This window comes from Halichoeres trimaculatus, unplaced genomic scaffold (assembly GCF_033239565.1).
Source record: "Halichoeres trimaculatus isolate MK-OKI-2021-1 unplaced genomic scaffold, fHalTri1.1 fHalTri1_scaffold_10, whole genome shotgun sequence".
Lineage (NCBI taxonomy): Eukaryota > Metazoa > Chordata > Actinopteri > Labriformes > Labridae > Halichoeres > Halichoeres trimaculatus.
Window position 1 is genome coordinate 17,438,954 of NW_027437187.1, and position 15,884 is coordinate 17,454,837.

Below are 15,884 nucleotides of genomic sequence, written 5' to 3' on the forward strand. Positions count from 1 at the left end.
AAAATATCTTTCACCTGGTGTATTTGACTCTACATAAAACATTTAAGTTAGATACTGAAATCATAATCCATGTCTTTATTCACAAATTTTATTTAGGACAGGATCTGCTAAGACTTGACAACATTTTATTCTTTACAACACATTATGATTAAATAAATTGAAAATGATCAAATAAAGATTTCTAATAAAGAAACTACTATTTGGATGAACATTTCAAATATAAGACTAGAAGATAACAAACTTTTGATTTACATTTGGCATTGGTTTAAAATATGAGATGACAAAGAAATGATTTAACTTTTAAGCCTTGAAAACAATAGCATGAAGTCTCATTAAGCACATTTAAGTAAGGCCTCAAGGTTGGTATTTTTTCCTGTTCTTCCAGTATTTAGTCTATTGTCCCCATCACTCTCCCTCATAAGCATGTGCTCATCTGTTGTTTCCTCTTCATTTAGAAACAGGCAGATCTGACCCCATGCCAGTTGTTTGTACCAAGTCCTTCACAATAAAATGGAGGAATGCTCTGTGCTCAAGTGCTGCCTCTTCAAATCTGGCAGCTTGATTCCTGTCTGTGTCCTAAGCTCACTTCCTGGCTCTTTGCAGCAGGGCCTTGAATACGTCAAGAATCTCCGGGTCCTCTCCAGCAGATAGCATTGGAGTGTTTTTCTCCAGCCAATCAGAAGAGTGGATCTGTTGCCTGAGAGTACCAATCAGAGAGTCCAGACCCTCTTCAGGCTTTGATGCTTGGCAGTCCAGCAACCCCAGCTCCTTGGTGGCCAGAGAGGCTGTGTCAGGGACAGGACCGTCCTTCTCCTTCAGCTGGTCAGATGACTTGCTCTGAGGCAATGATGTTGAATTAACAATTGTTGTATTGTTTAAATCTGCACTGTCCTTTTTCACTGATTCTGTGCTCTTTTTACTGACATTCTTTACGCAGTTTAAACCAGATCTGCTGCTTCTTCCTCCAATGGCTTGCAAAGCCTCTTTAAATCGCTTCAGGCCTGAAATTACACAAACATGCACACAGCAAGTAAATAACTATTATCCAGTCCGTGCAGCGAACAGGACACAAAACAGGTAGAAATTACACTAATTACTGACTACACAAACATTAAATATATAAAAAGAAAACCCAGTGTTTTGTTTACAACTGATAACTAGAAAGGCAAGAGCATATCGCAACATCAGAACATTTGAAAGTACATGTTAGGGTTTTTAATAATTAACTGAATACAGAGACAGGGGAAGGCTCAAAATCTGAGAAACAAAATGAGTCAGAGTGTAGCTGTGTATTTTACAAACACTGACCAATCTGCAGGTGGTGCAGTTCCTCAGCAAAGACAATACGGAACCAGCCGGGTGTGGAGCAGAAGAAAGCCTGGCCACAGCTCACAACCACCTTGTGTTCAAGGAAATGTCTCCACAGGGACAACTCCTCCTTGAAGGAGGCTTCTCTGAGGTACTACAGACATGTAGAAACAGATGTGACATGTTGGGCTTCTGGGAATGCATTCAGAATACAAATCATTTGCAACTTTTGCATTCACTTAGCGGAGCAAAACAATAAAGATAATAACATATCAGCAAACGTCTTGGGGTACCTTTCTGAGGTCGATCCAGATGTACAGTGTAGCAGGCCAGTCCAGGTAGGGGATGTCCAAACTTTGCAGCTCATCCTTTATGTAGCTGTGCGCAGCTTTTAGTCTGCGTCTGTTCTCAGGCAAAAATTCCTTGTCAACCCAATCTAGAGGATGACAGTGAATGGCAACAGAGGGTCAAAGTAAGTAGAACATTCAAAGCCTTTTAGCAGCTTGATGCATAGCAACAGCCTACACTGTGATCCCGTCATGTCAAATAAGTCATAAAACAAGGGTGGTATCTTTTTGAGATTAAAAAAAAAAGAAGAAAATATTAACAAGAATATCTTCAAGCTTGTGTAAGTCACTTTCTTTTTGTATCATTTTGGTGCCCCCTGTTGATAAAGAACTTTTTTCTTTGCCAAATTTGTTGTGTACATGAGTATATATTTTTTTCTTTAAATTTTTTTTGGTTAAATCTCTTCCTGCTGACAAACATACCAATTACTTGGGATATTTGATGTGGAAAAGTAATAAAAGGCTGTTTCTTTTGTCATTCCGTCAGATTTGTCAGATCTGTCAGGCAACTAGAAATGCTGAAAAACTGCTTTTTTGGATTAATTTGGATGAAAGTAAAATCAAATGCCATTTTAGATTAATAGACAGGTGTACTTTCCCCTTTCAATTACTTATCTACAATTGGAAATCCATCTGGTTTTCTGATAAAACTAACTTTTGTAATTAACTTGCTCTACCTCAACTGCTCTTCTGTTACAGGCTCCTTTTCATTTTACCTGTATTCACTGAACTTCAGAACAACCTGTCACAACACTTTACTGTGGCGAACATAAATCTGTATGTTATCCTGTCCTAAGATAAACTTGATTAGCATTTGATGTTAAACTACATAGCATTGTGTTGATCCATACCTCTGTCTCGCAACATTTGTGCCACCTGATGCTGCGTGATTCCAGAGATCGTATGAAATGCCCCAAGTTGGGCCATAGCCTCAATCAGGTCTCTGTTCTCTGTATAGAGCATGCCTACTCTGATCCCTGACATTGCAAAGTCCTGGAAAAGACAACGTAATTTAAAAACAGATGTGAGAGAAAATCAATGTGAGATTGAACTGTACTGAAGCAGGAATACAAAGAAAGTCTCAGTCATTGGACAAACCTTGCTCATCCCCCACATTACATGAGTCCTCTGTGGGTCAGGCAAACTGGAAGATAAGCACATCATTAAGAGGAGGGACGATGTCTTTAGACACAACTGGTATGAATTTAGTCTAACAGGGTGATTACACCGTGGTTTGGTTCATGCAGTACCTGTCTAGACTGAGGACACTCTGAAAAGTGACCGATTCGTCAAAGATCGTCAGCATGTACAGTTCATCTATAATGGCGTGGAGCTCATACCTACAGGAAGAAACAGAGGAAAATAAGATAATTAAGTTGCAGTGCAAATAAAAAAAACTGACCTCTGTGATGTTAATGCAAAAAAATTGAAAAAAAATCAGCTTAAATGTAAAACTGTTTCTCCAGCATCCTAGTTCAGTGAATAAACACTGTGTTTTATGGTTACAACAGCTCAGAGCCTGCAAAACTCTGAAGCCTGCAGAAGGAATAACTCCAGCTAGAGTCTCCTTGGCACATGACTGCAATTCACAATATGCTGATAGTTAAAGAGGGGTGATAAAACTTCCTAAAGAAAAATTCCACACAAGAGACAGAGCGCCTGTCCTTAAATGAAAAGATCTCATACTAACGTCCGTATGGAGAGGCTGGGCAATAAGCGCTAAGGAGTCATAGGACTGCACACAAACACATTACAGCATTAGACCTCCTGTGAGTGATCAGTGTGGGGTAAACATACTTTTTGGCAAACTCCAAGAATGCAATCATCTCCTTCAGGGTGTAGATCTCAGCCAAGGGGTTGTGGGGGTTCATCAGTATAATAGCTCGGATGTTCATCCCCTGATAAAGACAAACAACGTCTTAGTGCACATAAACTGAGCTACTGCATCTTCATAGTCTTAGTTAAAGGAAAAAGTCTGGATCAAGAATCAATAAGATGAATAGAGAAACCACTGCATTTATCTGAATGGAGAACTTTGCCTGAACGTGGTTCAAGTGGTTTTGCCTCTTTATATCTAATTTAAGGCAAGTGCTTGAAAAAAAGACGTTCATGAATTACGTCTCGCTTAGCCTTTTTCATGCTGTCTTCTAGTTTTTCAACAGTTAGGTGGAACAGTCGACCGTCTTTGCAATCAGCCTGCAGATAAGAACGAGAGAAAAGGGAAAATACACCAATACAAGAATCTTACATTATTCATGCATGGGATCACATGACACAGTTCAAATGAATGACAACATTTAATAAAAATGAGTGTCGCCCAATAAGAATGTAAGTATCACAAACCAGGCTCTTATTCCTACCTCACAGTCAAGAGGAACATGAAAGAGTTTGACTCCGCTGTACAGAAGTACATCGTCATTGATAGAACCGTAAAAAGGAGTTGCAATTATGATAGCATCTGCAAGAAAAACAAAATGTCCTCATTTGTAATGATGCATACGTGCAAAAAATGCACCCATACAGTCTCTTCGATGTTTCTTTTATTGCATCCACTCCATTTGTCTTGGTCAGATTATGTCATACTCTTAAATTACTAGCTTTAATTTTGTTTTTGTTTTTTATATTACAATATAATCTGTTACAGAAAAAACCCAAGTCCGTGGTCTCACAGCTCATGTGCTATGGATCCTTAACAACAGGAAGCTGACTAAGTATTTCATCATAGCTTTGCTTTATTTTTGCTGACTTTCCTCATTTTAATTTCCTTTTACTCAAAATTCATTCTTCGAATTCTCAACATATTGTTTCAGCCATACTAAATTATTTTTGCTGCCTCTGTTTCCCTATATCATATCAAATTCTGTCTTGTCAAAATAATTCTTAAAAGCTACTAGTTATTTTTTGTTGCTGTGTTGGATAACGGTTAGAAATAACTGTTTATAAACATAGTTATCTAAGTTTGCCAGGACTAGTGCATTTATGACTGACTAAAAGTGGATGATGCAGGTTGGTAGGAAAAAAATAAGAACACTGTTTTCAAAAAAAATGTTGCATTGCTAAAGTTAGGTAAATTTACTCAGTTGAATAAAAATGTGTTTGAATAACTTCCTAATTACCTGTTCTTTCCCTTAACAGTCCCATTCCCATTCATGAACACAAATAGACTAAAGAGTCCGGCTTGTTTTCCTCTTGTTTTTGTTAATACATTTGTTAGGGCAGTTTTGATATGGATGCATCTTGTGTTTGTGTGTGTGCCAGTGCTTTATGAACCTACCTTGAGGGTCACAAATTACTGCACCAATACAGGAGAAAAGGGCTGTGCAGCCATTCATCACCACAACCTGCACAAAGACACACATCAGCAGTGTTATAAAAGACCCAATTAATGCTCTCAAAGAGGCTGATAAATATGCTACGAATTCATCCACCCACACTAACGGCCATTTGTTACATTAGCAAATTGAGGTGGTCACTCTTGAAAAAAAGGGAACAAGAAAAAAAAAGCATGTTAGTTCAATTGCAGCATTTTGCCTCTTTATAATCATTACAATGTGCATCATATTAATGAACTGAATCCATTGTGTTCCTTTTGAGAACAAATGGCTGTAATCAAGACTCTGCTGCAGCAGCATGAAACATTGAAATTGTTGGTAATGTTATCAGTTACAAGGACTCTACATCAGGCATTTGAATCAGCCTCTTAATAGGAAGAATTAAATTCAAATTGACTTATTTCACAAGAACCAATGGGACAGATGAAAATCCTGTTTTGTGGTAAAAATATGAAGATTGTTCCTTAAACACAACAGATAATGAATCAGAATATTTAGTTTCAAGTCTTGCACTTCAACAACAGAAATCGTATCAAGAGTTTTTGTCTTTTAATTCAATTTAAGTAAAAATTGTCTTATTTTCAACTGAAAATAGGACCAAAGCTCTTCATTAGATTTCTTTTTTTTCTAGAGTGCTGGGTGACTTCATCAGTGAGTAAACAAAACATTCTTAAAAAATGTCACAAGAAAAAGTACTTTTTTGCTTTTATAATTATCAATAAAATGCTGTTTAATAAAAAATCCAGAGTTGTAGGTGGTTTAACTTGCAGCATCAGTTATAGGGTTCAAAGGGTTAAAGACTTGGAGTTTAATCATTGTCCATTCTCAGGACAAGAAAAGTTCACAATACTTCATAATTACCACCGCCAAAGAGGTTTTGTTTTTGGGAGAGTTTTTTTTTTTTTTCTGTGAACAGCATAACTCAAAAGTAACACACAGATCTGAATTAATTAACCCTAAATGTTCAAGTGGGATAAGGAAGAACTGATTACATTTTGGAGGGGATCCTGGACTTTTTTAAAGGATTCTTTATCATTGTGAAATAGGGCCGTTTCCACCATATGTGTATATAACTTCACCATAAATAATCAGATTGCTTTGCAAAAGAATACAAGACAAGGTCACAATAATTTCTGACAGACGTAAAAGTACAATCCAGATCCTGGCAATATTCTGGATACTAAGATATGGAACATGAAATATGTGCCGGGTCATCATAACTTATTCCACTGACTCCTGGGTCATCATAATTTTCAACACTGTCAGGTAACAAATTATCGTACAAACCTGCAACAACTAACACCAAATTGTAGCAGACAGTCTACTGAAAGGGAGTATAACATTAAAGAAGGACTAAAGTGTTGCGTGACCATCATAATTTGCTTGGCAGATGTCTGCACTTTCTGAGTGCTTTTCTTGTGATACAATCCATACCGTACAAAGGTCAATATATCTTTGCATATGCTGGCATCAAGATTACAGTGTTGCAAGCCAAGTGTTAACACCTCCAAATCATACTTAGTGTTGCAAAGCAATTGTATGTCCTCACATGACTCTGCGCGTGTTCCAACACTATGGTATCTATAATCTTCACTCACATTGTCAGCTTTCAGCAGCTTTGGAGATCGGCAGTAGTCAGTCAAGAAATGTGCTACCTCTTGTCTCAGGCTAAAAGAGAGAATGGTAAAAAGAGTTTTAGGAGGTTTACTGTTTACTTCGGAAAGTCAATGAATGAAAGTCACTTACAAACTGTGTCCTCTTGAGTCCCCATACTGGAGGAAGGATGGCTCAACATGAAGCATGTCAGGCTGGGTCAGCTGTTGTAAAAGGGAGAAAGAAGCTCTTTGTCGAGTGCAGGTTAAATCATTACAAAAATAAAATCCATAACTTTCAAAAGCTTTATAGTAACAAAAGCTTGTTTGCTGAGTTCATCTTACCCGTTTATGAAGAACATCATGGCACAGTTTGTTCTCACTGGTTCCTAGATTGATTACACCCTGAGAGTGGGGAGAATAGAACAACCAGTTAAACCAAAGCAATGTGTGTCCTATCTTGGCACATTCAAGCTGAATGAAAAAAAAATGATGAACTACATGACAGAGACTTACATCAGGGTTATCAGTGTCATGGTGTCTGTCCATTTCATATCGAACAAAGCCTTCCCGCAGGATGCTTTGGTACTGTCTGATGCTGTTCCCACGGTTAGACAGGTACACGCTGCTTGAAGGAGTTTCATCAGCTTCCCCCACTGCCAAATCATTGTGTGACATTTCGGAGGTCTCCACAGATACTGGAAAGGCTGAATTCATTGTGTTCTCAGCGGTGGCAGCTTGTGTTGTAAGAGCTTCAGAAGAATGGTGAGTCAAAGATGTTGAGACACACGGGGTGGCTGAGGTTATCAGAGGAGCTGACTGAGGAACAGGACTTGAGAGGGAGGGGTTACTTGGTGTAGCAGTGGTTGGAGCACTCTGTCTGACAGCAGCCAATGCCCCAGTGAGCATGCTGAACAGGCGGAGCTCATGCTGGCGCTCCTGTTCTGCCCTCTTGTCTTCCCTCTGCTCCCTGCGCTCATCTGCCTCAAACTCCCTCTCTAACCTTGCCTCCTCCAGAGAAAGTAGACGCTCCTCTGCTGACTCCTGCCACTCTAGGAAGCTGGCCAGGGCTTTATCCAGACGGCTCTGACTGTCACATTGAGCACTCTCATGGCCCGATGATGTCCTGCCACCCAGGCGGCGCTTCCTTTGTCTCATAGAGGAGGGACGAGGACCGTCCTTCCTGAGCTGCTGTACAGTTGTGTTTTCTGGCACAGGAGCACCAAAAGACTGGGTGGCTGCTGAGGTACAGCCTACAATTTTCAGATCACTGAAACCTGTGAATAAGAAGAAATAAGTTGTATACTTTTCTTCGTTTTTTTACTATACGTGATTAATATTCATACTTGAATTAAAGAAACAGTATTTGTTCTGACAACCTGAAGGTGAGATTCTTGCATTGCTTGAGCTCTCTCCCGCTGCTGGAGTGTCCTCTTGCCCGATCAGAGACTGTCCATCAGTTTCCTGTTCATCTCCAGAGCCATAGTACATCTCGGGGGGAGCAACACTTGAGTTGAGCGTGCTGTCGTCAACATCTTCACATTTAATATCCAGAGAGTCTTCCTGTTTGGGAGGATGGCCGAAAAGAAACCCACCCGCGGACGCAGGACCAAAAGAGCCTGCTGGAGGTGCTTGCGCATATGCGTCAGGCCCACCCGGGTTCTGATAAACCTGTTGAGCTATGACAGCACCCCCGAGTGATGAGTAGGTGACGGCGGGTCGGTTGGAAAGCACCCTGTCCATCACATCATAAAACTTCCAGGACCTCATTTTGTAGTTGTCTTTGATGCGACGGTACTCCAGCTTCATCTTTTTGATCTTCTCCCTGCATTGGTCACCGGTGCGGTAGATGCCCTTATCACGCAAGATGTTAGCTATTCGGTCAAAGACACGCTGGTTGCGCAATGAGCTCTCCAATTCAACCTGGACGGACTCATCGGACCACAGCTGGAGAAGCTCCACTATCTCCGGATCGGTCCAGTTGCTGCCTCGCTCGTGCCTCCTGCCGCGAAAGTCCATGATTTAAGTTATGAGACAAATTGTGCAATACAGGTAAAAGGGATGATGAGACGAAAAAAATAGCGGTTTACCCAATAACTTCAGGGAAAACACTGCAACGACGGGATGTGGAGTACTTGCGTGCATAATTAATATCCATAGTTGAGCTGAACACTAAATTTCACCGTTATCGACGTTTGTTTGTGTTCTCTTCTGAGTGCTGTCCCTCGCTTGCTGTCCTGTTGTCCCCCAGATGTGATATCAAATGGTCGCTCGGTACATAGCTGCTTAACCCGGGTTGGACTGGATCGGAATTACAGAGCTTGGTCCTCTCAGGGCTACAATTAATAAGAATTTCTTACAATAAGTCTACCATAAGTCGGTGGAATAGGGAGCAAACGTTTGCACATCGTTCTACATCCGGGTTGACGGCACATGCGTGCTGTCTGTATTCCGGGATAACTTTGGTCCGTGCTAAAGGGGGTGGGCTCCTGAAAGCGGGCTGGATTCCACTTATGCCAGGCTGTGACGGGAAAACAGCCGCTCGGCTCAAACTGAGAGGTTTGTGATATGGCCCCCTCTACCGTACGACGTGTGTTTGTAGGTTCATCAGATATCCACGAGATGGCGGCGTCACACAGTGATACAGTTCGAAAACAAGGATGCATGATTTGTACAACGGCGTGTCCCGGATTATTTTGCAACGTGCAAACAACAATAAAAGTTGTTAAAAACAAGCTAATTTCCTCGAATTCTATGAAAATTTGCCCCCTTTATATCGCTAAAATAAAAAATAAAGCAAAATATCCACGTTAAAGTCTATGTGTCGTTGGTCTTTGTTGTAAATTACGATGTTTTACCGATGCGATTTACTACACAAAAACGTATATTAGATGTGATGGATAGCTTATAATGAGTATGTAAGTGAAAGCTGAAGTTTTAATTATTTTTACACGAGAAATGTAACCCGCCCTTCTCAACGACTGAGAATCAACGAATCAAGCGCACTCGATATTCTACTCGGCTCAAAATGTGACGTATTTCCTGAAGAAAAAGAGCATTAGTGGCAGTTTGTTGTCATCTCCATCCAGTAGTGTACCGTTATAGTGTGGGGGCATGCAGCCTCTTATTCTCTATTTCCTCTGTTCGTGTATTTGCTTTGGGTGTCTAAATTTACAACAGCATACTCCCCCAAAGCCATGAGAATCAACTCGAAAGTAACGGAAGAAACAGGTAAAGAAAGATCTGGGCGCGACGGTTGAAGTTAACTGGGCTAAGATAACCATGGAGTCATTGGTGGCAAGTTGGGAGCCAATTGAACGCAATACGGGATAGTTAAATTCAGCGCTTCTGGACAGGTGGAGGATGGATGTGTGCAGGTTGTGTTTTTTTATTAACCTCCTGGACTGAGACGAGGGGCGTACAACGCCAGGTTTGATGTGAAGTTGCAAGTGGAGCAGCTGGAGAAAGGAGAGTCTCCGCCCGCCCGGGGGCTAAGACGAAGAAGAGGATGAGGAGGCATGACGTCTCGGTTCTCATTGGCATCTTCGTTGTAGTAAAAACCTCCAAGAGTTAGTTGGATGTGTTCAAAGCAGGGAGGGCAGCAGCGGTAAGAGTGGGAGGGAACAATGGAAGTATTTGCTGAAAGCGTGACGGCTTTTACACCATAGTCTCAGCCAGCGCTGTGGACTGTCTTCACCAGTCTACCCAGTCAGGTAAACCCAGCCTGGTCTTGACAACAGACTGACTTAATTCATTGACATTGGACCTGATTTTTTGAAGACGATATGACAGTGCTTCGAAAATATCCAGCTTTCATCTGCAACGTTTTCTTCCTCAAGTTCATTGTTGGTAAGACAACTGCATGTTTGTATTAATTGTCATATTGATATTTTTTTTTCTTTTTTGCATTGCATCTGCTCCAGCTCAAATTATTCACATTTGTGTTCTGCTTTCTTCCCTCTCTTTTTTGCCTGTCTCAAATGAGTTTTTTTTTCATCTCTTACTTGCAAACCCATCATTAAGTGCTTTTATCTGTGAAAGGTGCTAATAGCTGAAATAAATTTCTCTATGTGCTGCATCCCATGTGAGGCACAGTATGTTTAAAACCTACCTACTTAATATCTCCCATCCCACTGGCATCAGATACATGTGCCTATTTAAAGACAGGGAAAGTAAGCTCTGGTTGAACCAACAAGCTCAGAAACTTTAGGTGATCTAACTCATCCTGTTTTGTCCTCTGGTTGCCAGTGTTATTTTTTACCTCTAGTGCAACTCCCAATGGGATCTTGAAAAGGGAGGAAGCCAAGGTCAACAGCTACTGAGGCAAACAGCTCAGATCCAAGCGTCTTCCTCTATTGGATTACCTCAGCACATCAAAGATCTGCCTATAGAACTAATCTTTTGCGTCCTTTGTGTTGGGCTGAAATCTTGCCCAAGCCAGTTTAGAGATCAAAGCTATTAAAAGGGTTGGTCCAGTTTTATGTTTATGTCGCGAGAGGAAGTCAGGCCGAATGCTTCACACACCCACTCTCACGCACATTTTACCCCAGACACCACCTTTTGAGTGCATTTGATTTCTCACCACTGCTGAGTTTAACAATGCAAGAGTTGACAATTCGAACATCTTTAAAAGAAGCATGTAATAGGATTGACGCAGAGAATAAAAGATGTTGGAAGAAATACTTGTCAACAATATAACTCATCTTTAAACTGGGGCAGGGAGAGGAAGTTTGACACAGGGAACAATGCCAAGATTCAGATGGCTGTTAAAAACTAGGTTGTGTGTCTCAATGGGACATCACTTAGAGAATTGATTCCTCCTCCTGGACACATTGCTGCAGCCCCAGACAACATTTTATCAGGCTTTTCCATCTCCTCAGCTCATAGGCTGTGGGGACTAAGATGGATCATGCTTTAGTGGCACTCAGTCACTGCGTCCTCACTCTCCCGCTCACTTCACAGCGCGCCTCGGATGATCGCAGCACAGCTCACTTCCAGCTGTGAACTCCTGTCCTGACAAAGCACAACAAGCCTGCTCACCGTCTCTGGTTTTCCAATTGCACTCCCAACTTGGAGCAAATTATCCTCTCTGGAGAGGATGCTCAGCTGTCAGCGGTGCTTCACAACGCAAATGCTGCAGCTCTTTCCTGTGCCTGTATTTTTTTTTTCTATGAGAGGGCAGCTCAGAGCACATGGTGGGTGTTGATTTGGCTGGTGGGCAGCCTGAAATAGAGCTCTAGAGCTGCATATGGTCTGTCATAGCTTTGCATGCTTGTCATTAGCCATAGAGAATTCCTGTTCAGGAGTGGGGGTCCATTATTCTCTTAAAGATGTGGAGAAAGGGAGCATAACACATACTTTTTGTCAGAAACATCATGTATTTTTAGAGGTGGACGTGATGTATAACCCTGGGCGCCTGCTGCTGTTCACTGAGCAGCTTCTATGCTGCAGCTGAGGTCAAGTGTTTTCAGGTCATACACACTTTCCAGATGGAAAGGAAAAGTATTTGCAAGTTGGTGCTCTGTACAGACAGTATGAGAGGTTTTATGAGAGGTAGATTTGGATCTGAGCGTTTCCTTTCAAAAATTGGATGTCATGCACTTGACTTGGTGCCATAATGCTTGTTATTATTGAAACATTTTTAGTAAACGTGTTGGTCATACCAGTGTTATGAATGGCCAACAATGGTAATAATCCAAAAATTTTGGTATTTATCTCCAGCCAATGATTTTTAATCCACTTTTATTAAGGACATGTTTGACAGAAGAATATGTTTCTAATATAATTGCCCCTTTTTAGGGAAATTTTATAAAGTTGTTATTCAACACAATATAAAAACAAAATTGAATTATTTACAAATGATATCTATTGTTTATTCAAATTAAATGTCAAAAAAGAAACATTTTGTTTAAATAGGAGTGTATGCTAATTTTAAATTTTATACCTACATTTTAAGACAATTTGGTTTGGGCCTCATCAGAACATTTTAAAGGTTGGGGGATTGGGACCAGTTTTTCAGTTTTGAGAACAGCCTAAGATGTCTAACCTTATTTTTGTTGCTTGAAATCCTGTTTATTTTTCCGGTGGCCAAGTTGCTTTCCTTGACGTGTAAGCTACTGATGCCATGGACACATATACATTCCTAAACCATATTAGATATTGCCTTTGAACTCTGTCCTCTGAGAACAAGCCAGATGGTCCTTGTCAAACCCCAGGACAGTTTTCACTCAAACTTAGTTTTGATCATGCTTTGGTTTCCTCTTTGCAACCAATTAAATAATGAACTGTGTTTGTAGACAAGTATTTTAGGAGGTTATTTTGAGCGCATGCTGTGATTTCCACTACAGAGTCAGGTCCATTATTAATGCACTGCTGCCTGATGGCCTGAACATCATGGTCGTCTAGTATTGGTATTCCAGGGTTGTTCCTATAGAGAGTTCTCCAGTAGCTGATGAAACTCACGAATTCTTTGCAGGGGAAACATTAGTCTGAGAATGTTGAACTATGTGCTCATGCAATGCCTTGCAGTGATGATCGTCTTTACTGAGAGTTTCATCCTCTCTGAGATGCCCTTTTTGTGCCCAGTAATATTATTAACCTGTTATAAACAAGCATAATTAGTTTGGAGATGTCCCTCTAGTTTTCAAACTATTTTCAGCAAACAAGTTTCATTGAATAGCAAACTATCAAATTCTGTTAGCATCATTTTACACCATGTCTCAGCTTATTGAGAAGTGGGGATGTTGGACGTATTTTAAAGTGGTTTAAGTGTGCACTGTCTTGTCAAGATGATCAAATTCAGCAGCCAGCAATTTATCAAAATATTGACAAGTTATGTCTGATTTAATAAAAGTGACTGAAGTATCTATCACTGGTAGTTGGGTGGAAATCTTTGAGTATTTGTTGTATCTTAGCTAACAGAAATATAAAAATTTGGTGGAAATATCAGAGAAATCTCAGCTGTTTTGTACATCAACCTTGGTTGACTTTGCAAAGTCCTGCTAGAAACAGTATTGATTTCCTTAAGGTTCAAAAATTTAAACCTAAAAAACAGGCAGAAACAAACACTGTTGGGAACAGACCATCGTGTCACAAAGAGCAATGCTGTTGTTTTTTCAACATATGATTCTCACATATGACTGAACACAATAGTAAACATTAGCTGTTGTTGACACTTGCTTTTCATTTGCAAATCTGTTTTTTTTTCTTTGTTGGTAATTTGAGAATCATCTCAACTACTTTATTTATTGCAGTCTACTTGATAACATTTGATTTAGATTTGGTATATAAACCACATCACAAAGTCTTCAAACTAAACGTCAAAAGCAGTAATAAAACAGTCTGCGGATGTTATGATAACTGTGGACTTTGCCAGTTAAAGGCTTCGAAAGGGGGGGGTTGTTGGCTGCTTGTGCTGTTGCCTGCTACAGCTAGCATCCTAGCAGGGGTTTCATCATAGCATCAGGAGAAATTGGTCAGGAGCCAATGTTTATAATCTCTTTTCCATAAAGTGTACAGACTGACAGACTTGAGGAAACTTTTCCTTGCTTCATATTCAGGCAACGTGACTTGATCTCTGATGTGGTGACTGCTCATGTGAAAGATAAAAGGTTCAGTCTCTTGTGAGAGTGAAGATATGAAGCAGTAAGCAAAAGGAGAACACAGTGAAACTTCAGAATACCAGATTAAAACTTTACGAACTGACCATCTGCCTCTTCATGTGACATATTTACTGACCCAGGCCTACCTGTGCACCCAGATTTATCAAGTAAAGATCTGTAACCAATGGAAGTGAAGATAACCACGTTATTAAACTCACAATTTGTCAATTCAAACTATTAGGTGTTAAGCAGATACGTACAGGAGTGTATGCACTGAGGTTGTATAAGCCACAGTCGGCATTGATATTATTCTATAGGAAGCTATTATTTACAGGGATGCACAGATGTTTTTCTTGTTGACAGACATCAGCCCATCGGCAAACAATGTGCTATGCACCAGTGTCAGTAGTCGATGTTTATCCGTCATGTTGCATCAATTCATAGCTGGCATTCAAGCATCCATAGCAATTGATTCAGCAAGGATGTTGTTTATCCGAAAGAGGAGGTCACCTGTTGGTCAGACGTGAAAGAAAGTGTTGGTAGCGTGGGAGTATTACACACTCTAAGAAAGAGTAGCAACATGCAGTTTATCAGACGCTATGACTGTAACCTTTGCTTATAGGGCCAAGTCAACTGGGCTAAACTGCAGGGAAATTCAATTGCATCTAAAGTCATTGTTTATTTTGAGAAAAAGACAAAAAAAATGGAATCCAAACCAGTTATCAGCTAAGTTATTCTTCACACTTCCTGATGAATTGTATCAGTGCATCTCTAATTACTTGCCAGTAATCTCTCGTACTGATGTGTTTCCCGGCTGCATCTGAACCCTGTGATCCAGTTAAGACCATTGTATCTTGTAGCTTACAAGCAACCCTGTAAGAAATGGAAGCAAAACATACTGATACATTATTCATGGTGATGTTATTGTCCATGACAACCCCTCCTTAAGATCTTGCAAACCCATCCTCAAGTTCTCTGCTCTCTCGGTCATTGCAGATCTTTAAATCTCATGTTGCTCAAAGCTCAGAGTCAGTAGAGCATCTAGCAGTATAGAAGCTGTTGCCCCAGGGTTTAATGCTGATTTTGAGATGATAACAAACCTCAGTGGTGAATCATTGGTGAATTGCGGGTAGTGAGGGGGCGTTGTAGGACAGGAATCACTTTGTGGCGAGTTTGCACAACACAGTCTTGTCCCGCTGGCCACTGAGCAGCTCCACCAAAGCACTTTGAGGGTGAAGTATGCTCCTCAAGGGCACCTCAGCTTTGGGTTTTGAAGTAGATGAGAGGACTGTTCATTTAGAATTTTCCAGCTCAGTGTTTTGAGGAGCAACCTGTTGTTATACTGCTGCATCTGCTGCTGCTCTGATCTATAAGAAAGGCAGTGTTACTTGAGCTGAAAATCAAGAATCTCAAATCAAAATTCTCCCTGTTCACATTATCGCGGCATGCTGAACAACACTTAGAGTTCTTTCAGTAATGGTTGAAAAGCTGTCGTGTTATTTTAGTGTATCCCGGGTCACATATCCACCCCTACATCTTGACTTGCACCCTTACTGGCATGAATCACTGATCCTGCAGCTCTTTTTCTTTATTGCAGTCTGGATTCTAAAGACCTAAATTCTCTTGTGTTTTTAAGAGCAAGTTTTAGTCCTTTGATGTATAATGTAAGAGTAAGCAGCCTCCAGTTAACTCCTCTCCAGGCTG

The 15,884-nt window shown here is 40.5% G+C and overlaps 2 protein-coding genes across 2 annotated transcripts in view; one reads left to right on the plus strand and one right to left on the minus strand.

Moving 5' to 3' along the window:
• Positions 1-101: 101 nt before the first annotated feature.
• On the minus strand, positions 102-9,074 carry accs (1-aminocyclopropane-1-carboxylate synthase homolog (Arabidopsis)(non-functional)). Its single transcript, XM_074678318.1, has 16 exons — positions 8,670-9,074; positions 7,959-8,581; positions 7,096-7,856; positions 6,925-6,984; positions 6,734-6,804; positions 6,586-6,655; positions 4,930-4,996; positions 4,016-4,113; positions 3,774-3,851; positions 3,453-3,553; positions 2,906-2,995; positions 2,754-2,799; positions 2,507-2,648; positions 1,602-1,744; positions 1,309-1,462; positions 102-1,001 (listed from the first exon to the last, which is right to left on the minus strand). The coding sequence occupies exons 1-16, from the start codon at positions 8,735-8,737 to the stop codon at positions 583-585; spliced, it is 2,991 nt and encodes a 996-aa protein (XP_074534419.1). The 5' UTR covers positions 8,738-9,074; the 3' UTR covers positions 102-582.
• Positions 9,075-9,626: 552 nt separating this feature from the next.
• Positions 9,627-15,884, plus strand: part of furinb (furin (paired basic amino acid cleaving enzyme) b) — an 88,394-nt gene continuing 82,136 nt past the window's right edge. The window contains exon 1 of the mRNA XM_074678136.1: positions 9,627-10,428. The gene's annotated coding sequence lies outside the window, so the exon portion shown is untranslated. The remainder of the gene's footprint in view (positions 10,429-15,884) is intronic.